The following is a 27,426-nucleotide window of genomic DNA, read 5'->3' on the forward strand; positions in this document are numbered from 1 at the left end:
ACCTAGATGCAGTGGGTACTGGGGCTCTTCCCCGGTCCACCCGCAACCTGCCACAACATGGCCTCCTACATCAGCCATGCAGGGCTGCTGCATAGACCCTGCCTGTGGCATGAGGGGTACAGATGAATCCTCCGTGCAGCTCTCTCTCCCATACTCCCTATACAGAGCCAGAGGCCATCCCACTGCACCAGGATAAATTTCACCATTTTTTATTAGGAAATATACAGACCAGCGTAAATAATTAATCTCACCATTGAAAGCTGATATCTACTACTGTGGAGCAATGTAGCTTTCTACATAATACATCTCCTTTTTTAAAAAACAGCTTCTAAAAGCTACGTCAGCAAGTTAGACAACAATGTCCAATGGTTAAAGCAGCTGCCTGGGACTTAGGAGACCTAGGTTCAATTATTTTTTCTTGTATAATCTTGGGCTAAGGATCCTCTTTGTGCGACAGCTCCCCATCTGTAAAATAGGGATGATAGTACTGCCCCACTCACAGAGGTGTTGCAAGGATAAGTACATGAAAATTGAGAGGAGCTCAGATACCACATGACTGGGAGCCAGCAAATATGCACCTAATTCTAGACTGAACGAGTGAAAAGAAAATCATCTCCCCCAATCCATGTTACTCATTATACTGAGTAACAAGTAGTCAACAGCACAGGAATACACCTACCATTTCTTTGAATGCACTTTCAATAGCTCCAGTGACAAGGCTCTCATGCTGGATCTTCTTCTCTGTAAAGAAGCGTGTTGGAGGGGTGTTGGGTGAGCCCGGAGCCCCAACCCCCCCACGCAGGGAGGCTGCCCTGGTTAGAGTTCTGCTGTTAGCGACCATGCTTTCTGGCTCCTCTCCCAGGCAGGTTGGGGGAAGGATTGCAGAGTTCTTCAGGATCTCCACAATCTCCTGCAGCTGCTCCACAATATGGTGATGAAGCAGTTTGGATGCTACAACAGCTGCCCCAGATCCAGCATGTCCGTCAAACAGTGACCAGTAGTACAAATTGATGCCATCATTTTCCTGTTTATAAAAAGAAAATCAAAACGTACACAGTTATCAGTGTTGTCAGTGACCCGAGCACCACTGACAGGTCAGCTACAGTCGTTAAGGTGCAACTAACTGTTCCATGATACAAAGAGTAGATTTCTTTCTGGAAAGGAGAAATGTGTCATGTCACTTGGCTTTCCCCCTCCCCCTTTCCCCTTCTGAAAAGGCTGATAAATTTACAGTCTTTAATATACTGCACCAAACATGTCCAGGAGGCACAACACCTCTGGGATAGGAGGCTAGTTAAACACGCACTCTATCTTTGCTCTCTCTCTCTCTCTCTTCCTTGTGAATGACAAATGGGCCACTTGCAGTGAGGCTAGATACTTCTCCATTGTTTCACTCAAATGTAACTTTTCAGTTCTCATTGTGGAGACAAACGTATCAAATCTCAATTCTTTGCTGCTTCCATCAGTTTGCTGGTTTATAAGTTTACATTCTCTTTTGGAAAGGTAAAGACACTGCTGGGCATGAACTGGCACATATCTTCATATCATCACATCCTGCATGTTCTCTGCAAGTCACACGGCAGTAATATATAGTTCTCAGATCTTTCTCTTTTTAAAAATGAATATGATAGAAAAATACAGCAAAGAGAAAATTGTGCTCCTAAGTCACTTTGGCACTTCTGAAAATCCCACCCTAAAACCACCACTCAGCACAGCGCTTCAGCATGTGCTTAATATTAAGTCTCATTGAAGTCAACAGGACCTAAGCACCTACGTATGTGTTTTGCTGACTCGGGGCTTAATTTAAACTGGCAGACACCCACAGGCAATGTGGTTATAGCAACAGACACTGCTGTGATAGAGATTCACTTCATTCTGTCACAAAGGACAAAAAAAATCCACCTCCACCCCACAACAAACCAGCACAAGGCCTACACACAACTTAATTTCCATAGGATTTGTGCTGGCTTGCTACACCAGGATGAATTTTTACCCAAAATGAGCAACGAGTCAAGGAGCACCAAGATGCAAGGAAGGCCATCTGAAAAACAAAAAACTTAAGTAATTTCTCAGAAGTGTGTCACAAATCAGCATGTCAAGGAAGGGCAGTCAATCTGAGCTACTACATCCTAATCCTAGCACAAAATCCCCTTTGCAATATCACATGGTTACCCCATCACCGTAAATTCTTGCAATTCAAAATGCTAATGAGCTCTATTGCATGAACTAATATTTCATTATTAATCCTTATGTTGCTCTAATGGTGTGCATCTTTCAAGACATGAATTATAAAATGATTAAGTAAACCTCTCTCTACCTGGTTACCTTCCCCAGACCCAAAGAAGAGCCCTGTGAAGCTCAAAAGCTTGTCCCCTTCCACCAACAGAAGTTGGTCCAATAAAAGATATTACCTCACCTACCTTGTCTTTTTCTAACTGACTTTTTTTAGCTTAACAAAACACGATGAGGACCACACTTACAGAATGGAGGACTGCCTCCTGTAAGGTAGTGACTGAAAAGGACTTGGTCAATAGTGGACACGCAACCCAACATGCATCTGACGAAGTGGGTATTCACCCACAAAAGCTCATGCTCCAAAATGTCTATTAGTCTATAAGGTGCCACAGGATTCTTTGCTGCTAACCCAACATAAGCACCCAGTGCAATGTTGTCACAAAAAGGGTTAACGCAACCCTTTATGTACAAAGAGGGGAGTAGGAGTAGAGAAGTGATATTACCTCTGTGTACAGCATTCATGAAACCCATACTGGAATACTGAATCCAGTTCTGATGTCCACATTTTAAAAAGGGTTTTTGAAAAACTAGGGAAGGTGCCAAAAAGAGCCACAAAAACAATTACAGGGCTAGAGAAAATGCCATATAGTGAGACATCTGAAGAGCTCAATCTGTTTAGCTTATCAAAAAGAAGATAGAGAGGTGACTTGATTACAGAGTATAAGTATGTTCAAGGGGAGGAAAAAAAACCCTGATACTAAAAGGTTCTTTAATCTAGAGGAGAAAGGCATAACAAGAACACATGGATGGAAGCTAATCCATACAAATTCAAATTAGAAATAAGGCACACATTTTTATCATGCAGGGTGATTGACCATGGAAACAAACTATCAAGGGAGTTGATGGATTCTCCCGTCTCTTGATATCTTCAAATCAAGGCTGGCTCCCTTTCTGAAAGATATGCTTTAGCCAAATGCAAGCTAGGCTTTAGTCAAACCAAAGTTATGGGGTTCAGTACAGGGATAACTAGGCAAAATTTAATGGTGTATGATACACAAGAAGTCAGATTAGATGAGCTAATGGCCCCTTCTGGCCTTAAATTCAAGATATCTGTGAAACCAGCATCCCATCCAATCTCATTAAACTAGAAACATGGGGTGAAATTCAGGCATGTTTGGTTTCAGCGGCACCAAAATTTGATCCATGGCTTAGAAGCACTCAAAATTCACACTAGTGCTGGTTGAATCAATTCTTTCAAAGTTGTTTTTCAATAGGAAATTGGGTTATTGTCTGACCGAAATTTCTCACCAAAAGTGTCTGCTTACTTTGGAAAAAATTGATATTTTGTAAAAAACAAAAATTCCCAAACTCAAAATATTTCTATTCAAAATGGTGCTGTTGGCTCATGCGAGTCGTAGTTTGAGTTACTTATGCTTCCATTCTCCTCTGTGGGCCTGGCTCTCTGGCTGGACTATAATTTCCCAAGAAGTACCATGGCCAGTGATCCCTATCACAGATGCCCTTCCCTCACAAAGAGAGGAGAAAGTGGTGCATCGTGGAAGATGCAGTCCAGCCAAAGAACCCATCCCACAGAGGAGAGCATAAGGCACCTGCACTATAACTCACATGAGACTAGGTGGCTCCATTTTTGAATAAAAATACTTGTTTTTCAGCTGAAGTATTTTGATTTTTGATATTACAAAAGTTTAGAGGGTTTTGTCAAAATTTTCAGCAGAAGCCACTCCACCCCCCCCCCCCCTCCGTTTAAGGAAGGCTCTTGCTGGTCATAGGGGGCACTATGCCAGCATGGCTCTCTGGTTCTGTCAGCAGCGCTTCTTCTGTAGAAGTAGTATTCTCTGGACAAGTGGCCCTCCCTGGGTTAGGAAGGGAGCCTGAATGAGTCAGCGTACACACACTCTTCCTCTGTCTCCCACTTGCTCGCTTATGCACCTAACTCCTTCAGTACTCATTTCCTGTGCTCCAGCTGGGTGCATAGTCACCAGGCTCCGCCTCAAGATCAGGGAGAGCAGGCTGTACTCCTAACTCAGCTGCAGCTCACACACTCCTTATCCTCCTTGTCACCCATAACTATGGGAAGAGGAAGGAATAGTATCATCCACAGACATGCATGCCATCAGCAGGGCTACAAAACAGATGAAGTTAGCTCAGTTTCTTAAAGATCCTGCTTTTGGGGGCTGCTCCAGCCAAGAGCCTCAACTTCATCAGAGCAGGGAAGGGAATCAACTTCCTCTTAACCGGGTGGCATGGATGGGGCAGACATAGCTGCTCTAACCCTATCTCCCTAAGCTGCCCACATGAGAGATCATTCACTGAGGTCCAGTACTGATTTGCCCCTGCATCCCCTGAGGCAGCACAGCAGACCACGGGCCCCCTTTGCAGTATAATAAAGTATCAGATACCAGAAATCCCTGACAAACAAAATATTTTCACCATGGCATGCCCCTAGCAACAGTAAATGAATTTGGAATGATGAAGCTTATCCGTTCTAACTTGGCAGGCAGCATGGGGCAGTGGAGGGGACACTGAGCACTCAGGAGACCAGGGTTCCAGTCCAACCCTCCCCCTGGCATGCCGTGGGACCCTGGGCAAGTTCTCACCTTTCTGCGCCTGCTTCCCCTTCCACACCTTGTCTATCTTGTCTGTTTAGACTGTAAACTCTACAGCGCAGAAACTCTCTCTTACTGTGTGTGTGTGTGTGAAGAGTGGCCAGTCTGATGGGGCCCTAGTCTTACTTGGGGCCTGTGGGTGCTGCTGTAATGGAAGTAATGAGAACTTCAATAAATTCTATTAAACAAAATAATATGTTTTAGTTTGGGGCTAGAGAAGACGTGGAACACGTGGCTACCTACTGGCAATCTTTCCTGAGAGGGGACAGGCGAGAAGTCATGAGACTCTGATTTTTTTTATATTATATTATTTATTTATTTTTAAAGAACCATTTTAAAAGGCTCCTTTTAAAGAAAGTAAGTAATTTTTTTTTTCAGCTTGTGATGCCTCTCAGAATATGCAAGTACAGGAAGAGGGATGGTCCCATGACAAGGACATTACATAGGACTTCGAAGCCCAGGTTGTTTTTTGCTCCTCCACAAATTTTCTTTGTGACACAGAGCAAATCACTTAGGTCTGTCTACACCGGCAAGTTTCTGCACCATAAGTTATACCACTTCTATTGAAACCTTGGAATTCAACTGCTGATGCATGTCCACACTGTGCTCCTTGTGATGCTGGAACACATCCACATTAGCAGCTCTTAGAATGGCAAAGACAGCAGTGCATTGTGGTAGCTATCCCATGGTGCAACTGGGTGTAGGTATCTTTGGGAAGGGTTTGCAATGCCTCATCAGGCAGGCACAGTGTCACATGATGCAGGTTTCCCAATCCCATTGTTCCATAGGCATCCTACTGCATTGCCAGCTGCTTTTCAACTGATGGGCGGGGGAGGGGGGAAAGAGGGACTGTGTGTGTGTGTGTGTGTGTGTGTGTGTGTGGTGTGTGTGTGTGTGAGTGTGTGTGTGTGTGTGGTGGAGGGAGAGAGAGACAGTGTGTTTGGGGGGACAGAGTGTCAGCATGCTGTCTTGTAAGTTCAGACAGTGGCAGAAAGCAATCAGTCCTGAGACAGGGGGAGGGGAAACCCCTGACATCAGCCCCTGCCTCCCTCCCTAGGCGCGCTCTCTCTCTCTCTCACCTCTGGGTTCAACAGCACAAGCATCCCACATTAATGGTTTGCTTTGTGTCCCAGAGCAGATCAGCACAACATGCAAAGGCCGTCAGAAACAGTACTTTGAAAAGGAAGGGGTGCATGTCTCCATGGCAGCCGAGTTCAAAACAATGAGCAGAGCAGTCACTTGCTGCATTATGGGACAGCTCTGGAGGCCAATTACAGCGCAGAAAGCAAACCAGTGTCTACACTAGCAATAGAGTGCTGGAGCCTCTGTGCAAATAGCCTTACAACTCTCAGCGAGGTGGTTTTTTTGCAGCACTTCAATGAGGAGTTTCTGCGCACAAAGTGGCTTGACAGTGTGTTCCTGTCTGCAGTTTGAGCACAAAAAGCTGCTTTACTATGCAAAACTTGCCAGTGTACACAAGCCCTTACTCTTTGCCTCAGTTCCCCACCCATAAAATGAGAATAATGGTAGTTCCCTACAATAGAGAGGTGTGAAGATCAAAATATTGAAGATTGTGAGACATTCAGATATTACGGTAATGAGGGCTAAAAAAAAAAACACTTTCTTCTGCTGTTGCTTAGTGACTTGGTCACACATTTTTTTATTTCAGTGGCAGTCACAAAGCAAAGCTTTGAATAGCCAGAATGGCTAGCCAGTTGTTTTTGTGGCGGGATAGTAGAAGAGTGAAGCGCACAGTTCACAAATTTTTTCCCCCGTGAAATTAGCTTTAAAAATATCAGTTCAGTCTGTTGCATTCTATAAAGTAATTGTCTCAATCTGGCCTCTCCCCCTTCACTTCTTGTTTGGCTGGTCAGAGTCCTTCAACTGGAAATTTAATCAAAACATCATCATCATCATCAATATGAAAAAAATCTAAAGTATTTCTTTTTTAAATTTGGGAAGGATGCAGACCTCTGACTAGGCACCGGAGAAATAAATAATAATAAGCAGGCATCTCACTGCACTGAATCCCAAAATGCATTTCTACTCTGCTGTGAAATGTCATCAGCTTCAGGCTACTCTGCTACTGGACCTGGCTGAAAGCTAGAACAGCAGTCTCCTGGTTTTGTAATTATAAGATGAATTAATTTTGACCTTTTAAAAATATGCAGGCTTTAGAGATGTGCCCTTTGTTTTTAAGAAAGCAACAGACAAAGACTTATAGGAGAGAATGCATGTATGTGCACAATAAGAACTTGAATAACTGACAAAAATCCATGCAGTACACAGCAATACAATTTGGGGCAAACTTTCAGGCAGGCTGGAAACTAGCCTCCTGTTGCAGATGAAATGCAGGTGCAAATCTCAATAGTTGGATATCCAACTACTTGATTAGCACCTGCAATCTGGTATTTAGAAATGTATTCTTTAGAAATGGCTCCTGCATTGAATCATAAGTGCAAGAAAATGCACCCAATTTTTTTCCAAATGCACCCTCAAAATGCAAGCTGGACCATTGAAAATATACACCTGTGGGTTTAACAATAAACAGAAGTGGGCCAGTTGTCACCTTCACTAACCAAATGGTTGGTGAACACTTTCTGTTGTCACAAATGGCACGTACAGTAGACATTGTTGTGCAACCAACCTTAAGTCACACAAAAAAATAGATACTCTTTGAAACTGGATGTGCATGAATGACACTACGGTATTAACCAATCAAATTTATCCTGTTTTAAGTGAATATTGTCTCATATTAGTGAATTATAAATACTAATATTAAATCCTGCATTCTGACTGATCAGCAACAATGGCAATATTCTCACACAATATAATAGGTTGGAACTTGTTTTATTTACTTAACTGTATCTAATATCGTCAGGGCACTCTCTCCTCCTCACAGCTGCTGACAATCCAAAACACAGAATTTAATGATATTTTAATACAGTTTCTAAGTATAATCTTTGCAATTAAAACAAATGCCCAATCTGGGATCAAACCTAATTAAGTATTTACTTTAGGATCAAGCTTTTGGATTCTTTTTCTTCTTCTGCTTTTGCTGTTATTTTGTCAATTTTATTTTTAAAAAAATGTTAATTTCCTTTTTCCAGGTTTCCTTGCTTTTTGTGGGCAAAAAAGTATCCTTGCTTCCCTTTCTTGCTTCTCCTCCTCTGTATAACCCCACCTTCCTCTTCCTCCATCTCTTGGGAGGCTCTAACTTTACAGCTCAGCTTTGAGGAATCGGGTCCCAGTCCTTCAAGCTCATACACACAGGCAGCTTCCTGTCCTCATGCAGAGCCCCACTGATTTCAATGGGGCTCCCCCATGTGGACAGACTCCCACAAGTGTGAAAACAGCTTGCAGGATCAGGGACCTAGTGCAGTGCTTCTCTCCCACCTCCAGCTGCAAAGGAAAGTCTGCTGGAAGCCACTTGCTGATACTGCACCAGATGGCAACTTCTCTTGAAAACTATATTTTAGTATTGCTTGGCAGGCATTTCACACATCTCCAAGCAGCACTTCAATCATCCTGGTTTGCGGGGGCTGGGGATTTCCAGCTACTTTGATCAAATGTTAAATGAAAAGGATTTCACAACTTCCAAATTTGGCTGCCATTTAAAAGTCATACAAGTGTCCCACGGAATGTGAGAAAAACGGAAGATTGGAGAAGCAAGAAAAGGCATGGGAGCTTGCAGAGTATGTTCTGTCAAGTAGTAAAGAAACCTGAAGAAAAGAAAAACAGTATTAATAAATCAAAAGATTTTAAAATTTAATTTGCATTTTCTTTTTAATTGTTTTAACTATTTTAAATACCTTTTCCTTAAACAATTATTTAATAAATCCTTCCCCCCTGCCCCCTGTTTACATGGAACCCTTTAATAATCACAGTCAGATTTCAGAGTGTGTGTCATGCTGGGATATCCCTACTGAGTGGTTGCAGAACTCAATTTTGGCCTTTTTCCTAACACCCCATGAGGTGAAATAACACCCCAGCAAGACACACACATGAAGTGTCTCATCTCTTTAATTCTACATACTAATGTGATGCAGAGGAGCCCGCATATTATATAATCTTCCTCATATTAAAAAAACAAAACCCTATCATAGTAACAATACAGTATCCTTAGCACTGAGACAACACCAAAGGCAGATACAGATAAAAGATCTGCTATGCTTTAAGTAATACAAATAATTAATAATAATAAAGATGTAACATCTTGTCTTTTTTCATAGGTTCAGTCCAGAACACACACAACCAGAAAAAGAAAACCTCTGCTAGCTGCTGGAGCAAGACTGCCCTCTAGTAGCAAAGTTTCTCTAGCCATATGCTCCCTTTTTTGGGAAAATATATTTGCAATTTTAAATCTGCAAGCACTAGTCAGATAAATGACTTTGTAAGGTTCACTGCCCCATAGTGCTAATACATATTGTAGCATCCTCTCGTGGTCTCTAGCAAATATGGAGGTAGATCTATAGACAGGATATATAAAGAAAATGTATCAAGGATGGGATAGCAAATAATACCATAAAATATTGTCATGCTATCATGGAGACCCATGGTGCCTCACCTGGAATACTGTGTTCATTTGTGGTCAATCTCTTTCAAAAAGAGATACAGCAGAAATTGAAGAGACCCACATACAGGTAACAAAAATTAGAATTATGGTAAAACTTCTGTGTGTAAGAAGATTGTAAAGATTAGGACTGTTCACTTCAGAGAAGAAAGGGCATAAAGTAGCAAACTAAATAACAAATAGTATGAAGAAAGTAAACCTCAGATTCTATAAACTGTTTTTCATAACATGGGAACATGTGGACATTTAACTAGGCTGGAAGTCAGCAAGTTTAAAACTGATGAAAAGAAATAGTTTAAAAACGTAATTAACTTGTGGAACTCTCATCATGGAGAAGATAATGAGAACATCTACTGATTAATGAGTTACATTTATCTAGAATTAAAAATCATGTGAACTAGGGATAAAAAACCACTAACTGCCTTTGACTGGAAAAACATATTCCCTTTGGGTAAACTATTACATAAATAGACAAACATAAGGTTTTTACCTTCCTATGAAGCATTTGATTGTGGCAACAGTTGGAGACAAGAAACTAGATTAGATGGAATATTAGTGTGATCTGGCATGATACTTCCTATGCTCCATGAACATCAAAACAGTATATTAGGCAGGAAGACAAAAACAGATGCAACAGCTAACAGTACATGTATCAAATTAGTATCATACTGCAGGATACTAGCATGGTCTTCACTTGTTTTAAAATGAAATACCAAATGAGGTACACATGTGCAATTACTGTCACTGTGTGTACAAGTCATGCATTGCATGTTTACATGGGTATGATGATAATTTGTGTATGTAAATACTGAACAGATTTGCTGAATCTGAGTGTTTGTTTGAATTAGTTCAATGCATAACTGAATGACTATTTTGCCTATGCAGTTGAAAGTTTAACTTGTCAGGACCTTGACAAAATCTGTAAAGGAGCTTGAGTGACATTTTTACAAGAGAGTCTTATTACTAATTGATGTCATAATTCTCTGCTGTCCTGGTGTCTTGAACAATTTCAAAAACTTACTCTGTCCCAGTTTTCTTGGTTTTGATATTTAAGACCTTCCCTCACCACCTTTTACCTGTTCATACCCTTAGGGCAGAGACTGTGTCTTCTACTTGTTTGTACATTCGTTTCTGTAACTGAGGCGTTCCACATATATTTATGGTGCCTTTAAAATAATAATCCTAGTTTGTGAAAGACTGAGTGAGAAATGAAACTGAAAACATTATGGGGAAGTCTGCTGATCTGACAGGCAACCACAAGCTCCTAAATGGCACAAATGCATGCATTCTGTTACTGACACATCATATTTCAGTGTCATATAGTGTTTGCCTACACATACCACATACAGTATATTCTACAATGGCTAAGGCTACGATTATGCACCACGGCTGGAGCTGTCAGATCTCAGCCACTGCTGGTGCCGGCCCCCAGCAGCTCCTAGGCACTGGGAAGCAGGAGGATCCCAGAGCTCCCTGAGGGTCCTCCAGAGTTCCCACTCACCACTTGGCTCCCTGCAGCAGCCCAACCGTGGCAGTGGACCCCTCACAGCGTTTCAGCCACAGTGGAAGGAGACTCCAAAGTCCACAGCCACTGTGATTGCTGGACCTTCTTCCCTCTCCATTTTGCCAAGGATATTTTTAGTAAAAAAACTGCAGCTAGGTCACAAACATCTGTGAATTTTTGTTTATTGCCCGTGACCTGTCCGTGATTTTTACTAAAAATATCCGTGATAAAATCTGAGCCTTAACAACGGCCAATCTTCCACCGATAGCAAGAAACCCTCTATTTGACTATTTATGTCAAAATCTGCCCACAGAAGACATTTCTTCCATACCCAAGACTCTTAATGATTAGTTTATATCATGAAGTACATATATCCTTTTAACTCCTATTTATATATAAACACTGAGACTGTGCGTGATTAAGGACTATTTCTTTTATGAATCCTACTAAGCTCTCTCAATAATATTTTGTGGCAGTGAGTGCCACTTGTTAAATATTTATTGTAGCAAAAAAGTATTTCCTTTTATCTGTGTTAAATATGTTGCCTTTAAATTTTGGTTACGTTCTCTTGGGCTTGTGTTATGAGAAAGGATCGACTGGCCCACCCAATGGACCTTCTCTAGATCCTTCATTATTTTATAGCATGTCCCCAATCATTTTTTGTTTCCTCTCTAAATTAGAAAGCCCTCTAAGCGAGAAACATTTTGCAGCATGTGAAATTCAAAATCCAAAAGTGGAGCTAAGTAAAATGTGCAAAGCTTTCTTTGATAAAGCAGAGCCAATTAGGTCACAGAGGGGTAACAAGAAAATCTGCAACACTTAGCAAGAATTCTTGGGTTTTTCCATTCGTCTTACATCATTGTCTACTTGTTAGTTTGTATTTCTGTTCTGACAGCAAGATGAGTGGAGGTTACTTACTGAGTTTTCTTTCAGTTGTAGTCCTTCTCCATTTGGCAGTGAGGACCTTCGTTTGGTGGATGTGTTTTTGTTTGGTGTAGAATTGGTGCCACCAGTTTTCTTCTTTACAAAAAGCACTTCACAACTTGCTTGGTCTTCATTGTGTGTGCTCTTCCCTGCATTTATTACCCTAGAAAAAACAAAAGGCATGTTAGTTTTAGCAAACCTCAGCAAACAGTGATAGAAGCTTCTAAGTGACTTACCAAAAATCAGGAATGTGGCCAGAAGGTTTCTAAATACTCATAAGCTTAAAGTTTGACCTTTGACATTTATGAGCATAAGATTTGTTTATGAGATATTTCATAAACAAGCAAGCATTTGGAGCAGTACAAATTTAAAAATGTAAATGACAACTGCATGAACATTCATTAATTGAATCATTTCTACGACATCCATACAAGGAAACATGAATTTTAAACCAAAATTATACTGGACAGATGCCTGATGAATGGATGAGTCTGGCAATGTTTGTACTTCCCAGCTAAAATACATTAAAAAGAAAGAGATTTATAATGGCTCTTTCCATTTAATTCATATACCTACAATCACCCTCTAATAGCTATGGTTCACAATGGATAGGTCAGCTTCAGGAATCTGCTCTGTCCAGTTCCTCTGTGGTACAAGCAGAACATATCTATCAAATAGAATGCTCTCCATACTGATGGCACAGAATGGAAGGAAGTGACAATTATAAAGCACTTACTCTTCAATTTAAAAAAAATAAAGGAACAGTAGGAGAGATGGTATGTGGGATGCAAAACTCCAAAAGAGGTGCTCCTGTCTCTTGCTTTGACAGACTGGCAGAGGTTACCTGTAGTATGATGAAGTGAAAGGGACTCATTTTACAGCTCTCTTTCCAAATTCATTTCTCTAGGCACAAAGATTGTAATGCAGTGTGCATTTGGGACATGATGTTGTAATATTGCATCAATATGGGCATGATAGAACATTGTTTTTCAGAAGCAACATTATCACATTTGTGTCAAAGGCTTAAGTAAATGCAGAATTCTTATAGTTCTGCGTGCCAAGCCTATAAAACCTGGGCCAGACTCATGAAACCAGAGCAGTTCTGTGAATTTCAGGATAGACAATAATCTCCACAGCTGTTAGCCTGCAAACAGAAAGTGCAGGTCATAATATTCGCTAACAGTATCTCTAGCCAGACACTTTATGAAACAAAATGAGAGACAGTCTGAAGTACGAATTCCATAAAAAAGAGCTTTAAAACCATGTGCGTAAGTATTTGATTCGAGTATTTCAGAGATTGGACGTCAGTTAGCTAAAACAAATGAACAAGCTCAAACCAACCTTAGATGCAGATTAATTATGCATTGTTTCAATGTGTGTATTTGTACTATACATGTTCAACAGACCTGGAAGGTGAGTGTGTACTGACCTGGAAGTACAATAGCCTCAGATGTGTGAGGAACCTGTACAATATAGGATTATGTCCCATTACAACAATATAAAGTTATTTCCCTTCTGATTAAATGATTGTCTCCTTCCAAGAACACACTTTCTAACCCATCCCACCCTCTCTCCAAAACATTAAGTCTCCTTGACAAATAATTGTCTGGAGAGAGGATACTCCTGTTGCTGAAGTTTTGGGCCAGATGTGGCTTTTATTTATTTAAATACATTGCACACTCCTGATAGCCATGCAAAAGTACATGAACCACCCAACCTCACAACCCATTTAATAAAATCAAACACACTTGATTCCTCAGCTGCTGATTTTTTACCACAATTTGTGTACCACATTTTACACTCTTTGAAAATCCTTAATCAAAATTGCAGTGTTTTGTTTTGTTTTGTTTTGAGCGAGGAGAAGGAGAACCACACAGACATACAAAAAGAATCACGGTCCACTCTAGGTATCATTTTACCTATTCTTACCAGATTAGAAAAATTCCAAATGGCATGTTGCTCCATTTTAAGATAAAAATATCCTTTTCTCTTTAAGGGCAACTTGTTGCTTTATTGTATATAAATGAATACATTTTTTTCTTTTACTAAAAGCAACTCAGTTGTACTCTGAAAAATGACACAGCCACTAACCATAACCATACTTGTGAAAGAACAGATCATTGAACACCACCAAATGTTACTCAACTGTAATCTGACATACAAGAATTTGTACACAGTAAACATCTGTATGCATATTACCACCACGTGTTTGCAAGGGTTTGTTGTACATAAATATCAGCTGTGGATGAAACCATTTTGAGACACTTGCAAGTAAGGGATTAAAGGATGTGTAGTTTCAAGCTGTCAGCAGTTTTGCAACTGTGATTAACTCTTATGCCCAAGATTTGCCAAGATGCAGTTTAAATATTTGGGTATAATGGGTTTCTGGTCTGAAGACGCATCATTTTCTGGATGCATTTGGAAGGCTGTAGTGTGATTTGAAACAGAAGAAGAAGTAGTGAAAGTACAAAGACACCAGGGTAAATAAGCCAGTGGACATTTACTCCGATTGCCAATGTGACACATTAGCTAAAAGCATTACTGAGCAACAGAAAGCCTAACTAAAGTACTGTATTATGGCTTCTAAATATCTTCTTGTAGCTTAGCCCATCATTTTCTCCTCCACATGACTTGAAATGGTTTTCAAGCACCATTTAAGTCATGAACTTAAAAAGCTAAAGGAAAAGAAACATTAAAGCAGCAAAGCTGAGCATATAGAGTGTTCTTTACTGTGAGTTAATACTATTAGCTGCACCTGTTCTGCATAGATCCCAGAACTGCCCTAACTCTGTACTTAATGCTAGACTAAGAACTACTATTATGAGACACATTGTGACTTTTGGGGCTTGTTAGCGCACTCTCTCTCTCTCTCACACACACTCACACACTGTTATTTATAAAGCTGCTTTATCAAGCAAACCTCTCAAGGCACTGAATGGTTCCAAAAGGCAGAAAGAACAAAGTGACCCAATAGTAAGTAACCTGGTTTGGCAAAGCAATTACCATTAAACATCTGACGCTTTGTACTTCACTAGTCAGATGTGCCCATGAGCAGAACTAGTTGGTAGAAAGGGAAATGAGCAAAGGAACTTGGGACACATTCGAATTACGACTAAGGAGGATCCTGAAAGCTATGGTCTGGCCATCTAACTCTTCTGTGAGGTATTTCAATGCCTCTTTGGCCTTTGTCCGATTAACTCCACTCTTTCGTCTCTGAAGAGGTTCTCTTATTCTGGAAATTCTGATGGAAACTTGAAACATCGCAATGTAGCAGTTCTTTCCAGCAAAGGCATCAAATGCTGCAGCTTCTAGGCACTGAACGTGGCTCTAACCTGATCCTAGGCCATCCCCGTACCCTCACACAAAAAGGCCTTGAACTTCTGCCACTTTTGCGAAAGGGATTCAGTGAAGGTCCAGGCTTCCCTGCCCTCCCCCAAAGCTTGGCCTGCATTTGGAGCATATATCATTGATAATACCAAATTTTGATGCTCAGCACAGAAACCGATAACACCTTCTGGACAGCTTCAAGCAGCTCTGGGTGTTTTCTCCTGCTTGAAATCTTTTTCATCTGACAGTTTTAGCCCAATGTCAAACAAATACTTGGTCAAAGAGATAAGCCTTGCACTGCAACATGAAGACAAAAGAAAATTGCTCTTGAATGTTGTCATGCTCCCTTTGGAATTCATAAATATCTGCCAGCTTAGAGTTGAGATGACAAAATATTTTAAAGATAGAATTCAGTGTTTTAAAGTTTTGCTCAATAACCCCAATAATAGTATATTCAAAACATTGTCTTTAAAGTATTTAAACAAACTGTACATCACCTTTAAAAACATAGGCTCAGGTTTTCAAAAGGAGCCTAAGGGAATTCAATGAAATTCAACGGATTTGGACACCTAACTCCCTTAGGCCTCTTTAATAAATATGGATGGGATTTTCAAAGGTCCAGATTATAACTGGCCTGGAGTGGATGCTGCACAAGCAGGTGTAGATGCTACCAGTCTGCATGCTCCTCTTCCCTGTGGCTCCCAAAGGCAGTCGTGAGTCTGCCTTTCTCCTCCACCATCAGACTATAGAGAATGGTGCTGGTATTTTTGCCTTCCACTTCCCACTCCCACAAAGCTGTGGCTTTAAAACTACAATATCACTCCAAAATGTGGTGACTTAATTGTATTTTAGAAAGCAGGATATGATAAAAGGGCTTTAAAGAACTCAATATACTTGTAAAAGTAAACAAAGGCTTTATATATTTAAAGGTGAGAGGACATCCAACAAGATACATCAGCAAAACATCCAAGTTTCTTGCTTATACAACCACAGTGGCATGAAACAGATAATATAAAGATGTATTGCTAAGTTCCTTTCACTCTATTTAGAGCAGAATATGCTTTCTTTTTCCACACTGAAACAGTAAAATCTTTCCTTCTGCTACCTGACACAAGTGTTCTAATTGTGTATCTGTGTTTCAAAATTCCAGTGTACCTACATTTTGCTTTACGAACTGGAAAAAGTGCAACAAATTTTGTTTTTATAGTGAACATTTGGCTTCTGATATTACTTCTGTCTGAATTGCTGGACTAAGTCCACATTGTGAACTAACTGGAGGGCACTCCACTATACACCTAAACAAAACTGTGGGATGCAATTCGGGCGATCAGAGAGCACAAGGGTAGGCAACCTATGCATGTGTGCCGAAGGCGGCACCCAAGCTGATTTTGAGTGGCACTCGCACTGCCCTGGTCCTGGCCACCGGTCCGGGGGGCTTTGCATTTTAATTTAATTTTAAATGAAGCTTCTTAAACATTTTAACAACATTTACTTTACATACAACAACAGTTTAGTTATATATTAAAGACTTATAGAAAGACCTTCTAAAAACGTTAAAATGTATTACTGGCACGCAAAACCTTAAATTAGCGTGAATAAATGAAGACTCGGCACACCACTTCTGAAAGGTTGCCGACCTCTGAGATAGCAAGTGTGAAAAATCAGGACCGGGGCTGGGGAGTAATAGGCATCTATATAAGAAAAAGACCCAAATATCACGACAGTCCTTATAAAATCGGGACATCTAGTCACCCTAGATGCAATATACAACAAAGACTCTAAATGAAGGCCATTAAAAACTATTAATGCTGGGAACTCAAAATGGCAAGGGATTCCTTCCTTTACTGCAAATAATCCTATGATCAGTTTCATTTTTGTTAAAATTCCTGTTGTAATTAATTTTGAATAAGGAAAGTGAGGGAACACCAAATTGGTATGAACCATAGGAGTGACTTTGGGACTAAAGAAAGAGTGGCATCACTTGAAACGAGGAACATTTAAGAGTTATCCATGCCATGAAAAAAATCTAGCTGCATAGAGATTGCTTAAGAAGCAGTTCAATGCCATAATATCTTTAACTATGCTTCCCAAGCAATATGGAACATGAAATTTATTTATTTATTTTTTTTTTTTAGGAATAAGGGAAGTGTAAGCAAAAATTAGGTGAATGCTATAAGCATTTAGCAACAACCACCTCCTGTCAGCTCTGCAAAAACAAAGAGTAAGTACTCAGGTGGGTGGTTATTTTGTTACTTCTACAGCAATAAGTAATAGTCCAAAATCGATTGATAAACCTATAGAGACAGATGCATGGCCAGAAAGTTATGAGATTTGAAGATTCAGAAGGTTTAGTGGTTGCACCTTTTAAGTCAGCGTAACAGTCTCTCTTCCAGGTCAGAGTGCCGATGTTGTTATTTTTCATTCCTGGGCAATAAGAGAATACAAAATCAAAGCATGAAAAGAATAAGACCCACCAAAGTTGTCAATGGTTGAGAAATCTGGCTCTATGTAGATACTACAACTAATTCTGGCTGGCTGGTGGGTCTTGCCCACACACCCACATGCTTGGGGTATAACTGATCACCATATTTGGGGTTGAGAAGGAATTTTCCCCCAGGTCAGACTGGAAGAGACCCTGGTCTTTTTTGCCTTCCTCTGCAGTATGGGGCACAGATCACTTGCAGGTTTAAACCATTGTAAATGGTGGATTCTCTGTAACTTAAAGTCTTTAAATCATGATTTGAGAACATCAGTAACTCAGAGGTTATAGGTCTATGAGGAGCGGTGGATGAGGTTCTGTGGCTTGCAATGTCCAGGAGGTCAAACTAGATGATCCTTATGGTCCCTTCTGGCCTTTAAATTTATGGGTCTATATTCTAGGTTCTTATATTTAGAGTACACTTGGATAGAGTACAGGACCCTTTCCAGATAGTTCAAAGGCTATCTTAATTGCCACGAGTTTTCTGCAAATTTTTAAATTTTGCTCTGTGGGTGAGAATCTCGTGAAATAAAAAGACACATGGACACAGCAATCATTGAGGACTGCGCTTTTGGGATAGCACCACTTCAATTGCCAAGTTAGAAACACCTGTTTCGATGATGAAATCTTGTGTAGACTAATATAGGAGCAGTGGTAAATGCATGTTTTAATTGCTTGCAGGCCTGATGGGTCTTGAGAACACCGAGGAACCTGGTGTCTTTGCAGAGAAGGGCAGTGAGGAGGTGATCAGTTCCAAGAACCTCAGGGTGAGTAGTCGATAAAAGTTTGTGAACTTCGGGAAACATTGTAATTTGTTAATGTTCTATGGCACTAGCAACCCAAGCACTGTCTTTACGTAGCATGGGTATTTCAATACCAGCAGGAGATAGGATGAATTCAAGGAATTCTATGGCGAATTGATCAGAGGTACATTTTTCTAGCTAATTGGAGAGGCCGTGTTGGTATGGAATGGACATGCATGGTGTGTTGTTAAAAACATGTCATCCAGGTATGCAACCACATATTGATCCAGAATGTCTTGCAGTACATCATTAATAAAATGTTGGAACCTTGCCTGACATCACACGATACTCAAAGTGACTGTAACGAGTTCAAAAGGCAGTCTTCCATTCGTCCTCAACTCTAACACATACTAGGCTGTATATCCCCCTGTGGTCCAACTGTGTGTATTCCTGAGCAGCATTCACACAGTCCATTAGTTCAGGGAAGTTTTAATAGGTATTGATTTCAGATGGTGACCTGATTCACAGCCTGATAATCTATGCACTGTTGGAGGCTTCCTTAAGACAGACAGATAGACCAAGATAAAAAGGAGGACTGGCACCCCGGCAGGGAAGGTGAATTTATGAATAAAGCCCTACATTCTCCTGTACGTAGGTGTGCAGTCCGGCTAGTTCAGGCTTGAACATGGCATATAGATGCCTGAATGGAACGTTTGCTCCTGGTTGTAGTCAACTGGGCAATCAAAGTCTGTGTGTGGGGGCAAGGGGCCTGCATTTTTTTTCCTTTCCATCTGAAGACATCATTGTAGTCCCCATATTTGGATAGAAGTCAAGGACCAGGATCAGTGGGTGGCTCTGCTGAGCTACTCCAGCTTGCTACTGCTGGGGAACTACTTAGCGCTGCCCATTTCCTGGGCACAAGCAGTGCTGCTGGCAGAATTCGGGGCGGGGGGGGGGGGTGACAACTTTTAGTTCTTGCAAGCAGACAAGGGGGTTGTGGAGGGCCACCACAATATATCCAACGTCACAGAGAAGTTGGGGAATGGATGGTACTGAACTGTAGTGTCTCTCAATGATCTTGGATAGTAAACTTGAGAGGAACAGTTTTCATGGTCACTGGTTCAGAGGATAAGAACCCTCCATTGAACATCTCTATTAGGTCTAGAACGGCTTGGTCCACAAGGGAATCTGTAGTACCTGGGCTGCTTCTGTATTAATAAAGTTGTCTGCTACATCAGTCCATGAGACCCCTCTGTGGAGGTTATGGTTGGGGATTCCCCAGGATTTGTAACTCAGTGGCCCCTGTAGGTACAGTGCTGGTCAACAGGAACCAGCATGTATTCCAGCCAAGACTTCAGTGCGGGGTTCAGAGGAACACTGTCAGGATGTCCCGGGCTAGCCCCCTTTTCCGAGCCTGGGCTGGCTCATTTCTCAGATTCTTTCAGGCTGGGCTCCTCATGGAAATATTGTTATGGTGAGTCGGTTAAGGTGTCGTTGGTGCTCTCTCTCTTTAGGAGCAAGTTGCTGCTGGGTCAAATCTACCTGCACTGACAACAGGCTGAGAGACAGCAAGTACCAGCTTGGGTGACAGTGCAGCTGGACAGGTCTAGTGCATACTGTTCTTTGCATAGAGCTAGTGGGCTTGCTCCCTCAATGCCTAGTTCTCAGCAGCCAGCTGCTCGTTCTGCGCCTGCAATGCTCAGTTGTCTGTCTGCAGATGGATTGCCTTCTTGTGCAGTGCCAATGCCCCTTAGGGAACAAGAGAATCCAGTGGGTCCATCCAGTGGGTCCGGCCTGGATGGAGCTGGAGTGGTCTGAGCTGGAGTGGTCTGAGCAACCTGTGAGGACTGGGGACCGGGTAGTCAAGCCTTATGGTCAGAGTCAGGACCAGAGTGGGGTCAGAGATGGAGTCAAGTCAATGGTCAGGGAGAGAGTGATGGAGCAGGGACATGGAGTGAGGTAGGAAAGTAGGAACCTGGAAGCGGAGGAGGATCTGGGGTAAGGAGGGCAGGAACAGGTCAGAAGGCAGGAACAAGTAGGAAGACAGGGCTCAGGTGAGTAAGCAGGCTCCAAAATGACAGCCAACCAGAGATCCACCTAGTTGCTCAGACAACTTCCTGCACCTCCTACTGGCTTAAGTAGTGCATCTGAGCAAATGGTGGGGCTGTATGTCTCCTCCAATCAGGAGCTTTGCGAGCTGAGCCCTTTATGAACTAGAGATCCACTAACTCCCTTCTCCACTGGTGAGCTTGCAGGTGGCACTCACAGTCCGAGCACTGCCTGGGGACCCATGGCCTAGGTTCAAGACCAGTGATCTCTGACACCTAGGAAGATCTTTAGTGGAGAGAGCTTTCTGTGTAAGGAACAGCAGATCCAACCTGGTAGGCTCTGCCTTCAGACTGGCGGACATTTGTGTTTATGAAACAACAAAACAAAAACACCAAAGAGAACTAAATCTCACTTCTAAGTTTCTACTATTGAAGAGGCAAACAAAGAGCACCTATCAGCACTGGTGAGGGCTATAAGTAGTAACAAGATGTTAGGGCACTTCAGATTGAAGCAGCAGAAATTAACAGCAAGGAAGGAGGACTGGAAAGGCGAATGTGTGTATTTAAGGGACTAGACTAGTACAATATCATGTATAGATAAAACATCTGTTATATTAAATAGATATGAAATATATTAAACATTTTATATATAATACAAATAGAAAACAAAGTCAAGAAATAATTTATAAGGAGACATTTTATAAGATCATTACAGGTGTGTTATAAATAGCTCTGGAAACTGAAGTACTCAATTGATCCGCAGAAGAGATTTAAAATAGGCAGTGGCAGCCTGAGTTTTCTTCATGCTGTCCTACAAATTTGTTGCCAGCGTGACCTTGATGCATCAACCTTTAGAAGGGAAGGAAGTTCATTGTCCACCAGATGGAAGTGCCTTGTGAACATACTCGTGCCCACATTCAAATGAATAACTTAGAGGTGAAAGAGTACACTATTACTAGTCCACTGAGCCATCCTATTCCATGTACACATATTGAAGATTAACTTGTCTGCTTAGCAGATATCACTCTAGGATGAGCAATATTCACTTTGGCTAAGAAACCAGAACTACAAAACCAGAAATATCCCAACATTTGCTAACTTGAATTCTGAAAAGTCAGGACGAAATATTCTGTTCCAAAATTCAGATCTGAAAGTGAACTATTGCACTCAAAATAGTAAAAAGAAAAAAGAGAACACAGCAGCCATTTACCTTTGAATTAATTTTTCATATTTCCCTTGCTGATGCTCTCTTTGAAGATTTGTGCATAGACATGGCCCCTTCTCTCTCTCAGCTATTTTATATATAATCTCTCCTTGTTCTTACATGGAAGCCAGTTCTTTGTTTAAGGAATTGCAGTAATTCCCATAACATCACTCTTTAATGTTGAGAACTGAGACTGCACTTCGCCCAGGGTTAAAAGGAAATCAAGATAAATGGCTTATGCAAAATTGTTCCAAGCTTTAGAAATTTATCTTTCATATTTAGCACGTGTGAAAGTGAACCTCAAGAGTTTGCTGGTGATGGTATTAATCCTTTTTATACAGCTGTCAACTTAAATTAGCACAAAACTAATCTTCACAAGTGACAGAAAGAGTTTGCACATTTCCATAGATGAGCATTCATTTCTTATTCACAATATTCATCTAACATAGCAGGTATTGTAAAAGTGTATTATCTGAAAGAAAGTAATATTAGTAAGTTGACTTTTTTTTTATTTAAAAAAAATCAGAATAGCAGACATCTGTATGAAAGCACCCAAAAATCCAAGAGACAAGTTAAAAAAAATGTACAATTTCTGCCTCCAAGAATCTGCACCTAGAAGGTGAACTCAGAACCCTAGAAATCACTGACACATGGTGGAATAACTCAGAGCAGAAGTAAGTACTAATACAGGAATTTTACAACTTATACCTTTTCCTTTGTAAGCACTTTAAATGGCAGATCTATAGGCAGGGAACCATGCACAGAATATACCACAGATTCACTCTTTGCCATAGAATTGTGCTCTAGAATCCAAGCTTTCCATTTTTATTATTTTTTAAATCAACTTTAAAGACCCCATGGATGAAAAGTATAAAAACAAAAGCCAAGTGCAAACCAATGCAATGTCGTCTTCCTAAACATGTAGGCAGCCTGAAACAATAGCTGAGAGAGGTATGAATTGCCTTTTAATGTTAATGACCTATCAGGTATTTTATAAGCTAACTCATTGTGACTGCTTGGAAAATATCCTAGGTCACTGAAGTCTCCAAAAAGTACCTTCACAATTTTAAAAATGAAAGTGAGGTTTCTAATACAACTGAATAAAAAGCAATTGCAGTTTCTCAGTCCAGCTGTTTGAAATTCAGCATCATGTTAAATGTAAACTAATTTGAAACACTAATTTTTCAAATTCCCATCACCCAAGTATCTTGTCCAATACTGCATAAAGAAAAGTGCTGTGTAGTACCATCCAACTGTAGTAATTACCCCTGGTAACCATCTCTGAAGAGAAAGTAAGCAGGTGTCCATGGGCAACCTGACTCTGCTGGTAAATACACAGTAAAAGCAGGGAACCGTGCAGCCTGGAAATACCCCGGTCAGGAGGGGGAGAGACGCAGGTCTCTATCCAAGCTGGGGATCTTGAAGCCTGAAAGTGGGTACCCTTGCTGGGCAACTGAGGGGAAAAACAGGTGCAGTTGCCTTGAATTGTGACAACTTGATGTGCTTATTTGGAGACTAGGAGTTAGAGGCTACATGACCGGTTTGTCCCTGGTTTTGTGCTAACCATTAAAGTTTTTTCTCCTGCAATTTATTTCCTGCAACATGAAGCAGAGAAGCTTCATTTTTGAGTATAGCACCTAGGCATAACTGCAAAGAGGCGCACATGATCACATAACAGATTTTCAACAGTTAAAGTTATGTACTTCTTTCTTTACTATTCTGTATTATGATGGTGGGGTAGAAACCCTGTAGTTAAGTTTGTGACTCCTTTTCATCTGTAAGCACAACTTTAACTTATATGCCTGCTTTACTTTATCTCCAGCACCACCTTTCCACCTGAAATTTTGCCTGTGTAATCTTCCAGAAAATATGTTCCTGTGATAACCTACTTTATTCCCAAGAGAAAAAGCATTACAGAAAAAAACCAACAAAAGAACCTATATGCATACTAATAAGCTTACCTGAGCTAACCCCAACTCTGACATGGATTCTGGCAGAATGCCATCCTTCAACCCCCCAACCAAGAGGATTCCTTGTGGTTACCAGTTCATCACAGCTTCAGCTTAGGACAAGCATTCAGTGTTATGGGACCTCAGCAGGCCCAGTCCTTCCAACCCTACCCTAAGGATTGGGGTCTTCTGTGGACCAGGGTCCCATCTGTTTGCTGAGTCAGGCATGAGCCTGTTTAAAACCAGGGTGTTAATCCATAAATACTCTCCTTGTTTGGTGGTCCATGGAGAATCCAGTTTGAACTAATATATGTGAACCTCTCCATGGGAGAACTTCAAAGGGTTGATAGCAGAAGTAGTAAATTAGCATCTCCCTGGTACTAAAGCAGGTACTTACAATGCCACAACACCACATACCCAACTGCTTTTTTCATGTACAACATATCACAAAGGTATTAACCCTAAATCAATAAGGTTTAACTTAATTCAGGAAAGTTTATCTTCATTCCATAAGATTTGTTCAGCATACTGTCAGTCCGTCCCACAAGTATTTAAGAGGTCATATCTTAGGGAAGGATGATAATTAAAGATAACGATAATTTAGAAACCTTAAGTTTCTAAAGGAGGAGAGTCTGCTTTTTAGGCTAACAAGGTATATTTAGAGTTTGGCTCTGGCTCTTGCTGAAGTCAACAACAAAAGTTGAAGTAATTTCAATGAGAGCTGGACCAAGCTCTTAACGTGTAAATTCATATGTGGAATATACCTCATGTACACATGCCAAGTTCCAGTAATTTTCAAACTCTTTGTTCTAGCAACAAATACTTCTAAAAAACCAACAAGGCTTTGTATTTTATTACAGGCCCTACAGTAATGAGCTATGAAGAACAGGACACAGCACCTGAAGGTGTTAAAACCTACAGATTTTAGCTTTTAGAATTCATCTGCCATCCTTAGAGGATCATTCCTTTCTGCTTCCTTCATGAACGTAACCACCAAACAGTGGAGCTGGAGGAGATCTAAGTCTGTTGAGTAAAACAATGTCAGTCCCTACCCCTCTTTTGCAAAAACCAAACAATCGCCAAACAGCAGGAACTGTGCAATCAGCTTGAACATGGCCAGCAGGGTAAACCTTAAATGCTTTCAGCACAGTGGTGACATTAAGGACGTTTAAAGATACTCTAAGTGGTTTAAAGGGATGAAAGCCAAAGTTAGCTTCAGTGGAGCAGAAAGTTAGCACATTTTGGGGTGGGGAAGAAAAATGTGCAAACTTTGGCTGTGAAAACAAACACTACTGACAATTTCAGAGGCTTTAATGACAGAAAAAAGACGGTTACTCACCTTTGTAACTGTTGTTCTTCGAGACGTGTTGCTCATATCCATTCCAATTAGGTGTGCGTGCGCCATGTGCATGTTCGTCGGAGACTTTTTACCCTAGCAACACTCGGTGGGCCGGCAGGTCGCCCCCTGGAGTGGCGCTGCTATATACCCCTGCCAGCCCATCCGCTCCTCAGTTCCTTCTTGCCGGCTACTCCAACAGTGGGGAAGGAGGGAGGGTGTGGAATGGATATGAGCAACACATCTCGAAGAACAACAGTTACAAAGGTGAGTAACCGTCTTTTCTTCTTCAAGTGCTTGTCTCATATCCCATTCCAATTAGCGTGATTCCCAGCCTACTAGGCGGAGGGTCAGCAGCGAGACGTTGCGAATGTAATACCGCTGAGCGAAGGCGGCATCCGTCTCGAACTGATGAGCCAAATAAGTGCGATGCAAAGGGTGGATGGAAGACCATGTGGCCGACTGCAATTCCTGTATGGACATGGCCAAGAATGTGCAATGAGTGCTGAGCACCGAGAGAGTGGTGGTGAGATGACGAGTCTGAACTGAGCCAAGTCATAGCAAGCCCGAATATAATGCACCAAGATGCAATACGTTGTGGAGGAGATTGCCGATGCCCTTTCATACGTTCTGCCACCACTTAAATACTGAATGGTGAGCGCCGGAGGTCTGTCCTCTCAATATATAATGGGAGCCCTACGACATCCAGAGTATGGAGCTGCTTTAACGTCACGATGAACCAGCTTGGAAAGAAGACTGGCAGAAAGATGTCCTGGTAATGGAAACGGCGAGACAACCTAGGGAGGAACGCCGGGTACGGTCGCAGCTGTACCTTGTCCTTATGCAACACCGTATATGGAGGATCCACAGTCAATGCTCGAAGTTCTGAGACTCGTCTAGCCGAGGTGACAGCGACTAGGAATGCTGTCTTCCAGGACAGGTACAGCAGCGAGCATGTGGCTAAAGGCTCAAAGGGGGGCCCCATGAGCCTGGTAAAGACGAGGTTCAGGTTCCAGGTAGTGGGAGGGCGTTTGACCTGGGGGTAGAGTCGCTCCAAGCCTTTGAGGAATCTGGAAACTATAGGGAGGGAAAAAACGGAACTGCCAGCTTCCCCAGGATGGAAGGTGGATATAGCTGCAAGATGCACTTGTAGAGAGGAGATCGCCAGACCTTGCTCTTTGAGAGACCATGAATAGTCCAAGATAGTGGGGACTAATACAGAATGCAGAGAATGGCCGTGCTGGGCGCACCAGTAGCAGAAGCACTTCCATTTAGCGAGGTGTGTCGAGCGCGTGGAGGGCTTCCTGCTTCCGAGCAGCACCTGCTGCACTGCAGCGGAGCAACGCCGCTCTGATTGGCTTAACCAGACAGGAGCCAAGCTGTCAGATGAAGGGACTGCAGGTCTGGATGGTGCAGCCTGCCGAAGTCTTGCGTGATCAGGTCCGGCCAGAGTGGTAGGGGAATTGGGTCTGACAGGGACAGGTCGAGCAGCATGGTGTACCAGTGCTGCCTCGGCCAAGCCAGGGCTATCAGGATAAGACGGGCTTTGTCCCTGTGGAGCTTGAGTAGGACTCGGTGGACGAGAGGAAACGGTGAGAAGGCATAACAGAGGTGGCGCGTTCAACAGGGAGCCCAGGGAGCAACCTTGTACGGAGCAGAACACCTGGCATTTCCTGTTCACTCTGGATGCAAACAGGTCTATGTGGGGAAAGCCCCACCTCCGGAAAACCGAATGGAGAACGCCCGGACGGATGGACCATTCGTGTGATAGGAAGGACCTGCTCAGGTGATCTGCGAGCATGTTCCATATTCCTAGGAGGAAGGAGGCCTCTAGATCTATGGAGTAGGCTATGCAGAAGTCCCACAGCAGGATCGCTTCCTGACACAAGGGGGAAGACCGTGTTCCTCCCTGCTTGTTGATGTAATACATGGCCGTTGTGTTGTCTGTGAATACTGCAACACAATGGCCTTGTAGATGGCGCTGGAATGCTTGGCATGCCAGCCGGACTGCTCTCAGCTCTCGGACATTGATGTGAAGTGTCAACTCCCGGGGTGACCAAAGGCCTTGGGTGAGCAGGTGCCCTAGGTGAGCACCCCAGCCCAGTGAGGACGCGCCCGTTGTTGGGGACGTGGAGGGCTGGGGAGGATGAAACGGCAGGCCTGCACACGTACAGGATGACGTCCTCCACCAGTCAAGGGAGCCTAGAACGTTCGGCGGAACTGTCAGAATAATGTCTATGGCGTCTCTGCCCGACCGATAGACGGAAGCGAGCCAGATTTGTAGAGGGTGCATTCGCAGTCTGGCATGCTTCGTGATGAATGTGCATGCAGCCATGTGCCCGAGGAGAGCAAGGCAAGTACGAGCAGAGGTAGTTGGAAAACTGAAGACTTTTGACAAGGGAGACTATGGCCTGAAACCGGTGTGGGGATAAACTGGCCGTTGGAAGGTTGGAGTCCAGCATTGCCCTGATAAATTC

General features: G+C 42.1%; 1 protein-coding gene across 1 annotated transcript in view; it reads right to left on the reverse strand.

The window, feature by feature from the left end:
• The window catches only part of PPM1H (protein phosphatase, Mg2+/Mn2+ dependent 1H), a 216,135-nt gene that overhangs the window by 99,792 nt on the left and 88,917 nt on the right, over nucleotides 1-27,426 (reverse strand). The window contains exons 2-3 of the mRNA XM_032780556.2: nucleotides 11,858-12,026; nucleotides 680-1,024 (exon numbers count right to left, since the gene is read on the reverse strand). Of these exons, the coding sequence (XP_032636447.1) occupies nucleotides 680-1,024; nucleotides 11,858-12,026 (514 nt within the window). The remainder of the gene's footprint in view (nucleotides 1-679; nucleotides 1,025-11,857; nucleotides 12,027-27,426) is intronic.

The sequence above is a fragment of the Chelonoidis abingdonii genome, chromosome 1 (assembly GCF_003597395.2).
Source record: "Chelonoidis abingdonii isolate Lonesome George chromosome 1, CheloAbing_2.0, whole genome shotgun sequence".
Classification (NCBI taxonomy): domain Eukaryota; kingdom Metazoa; phylum Chordata; order Testudines; family Testudinidae; genus Chelonoidis; species Chelonoidis abingdonii.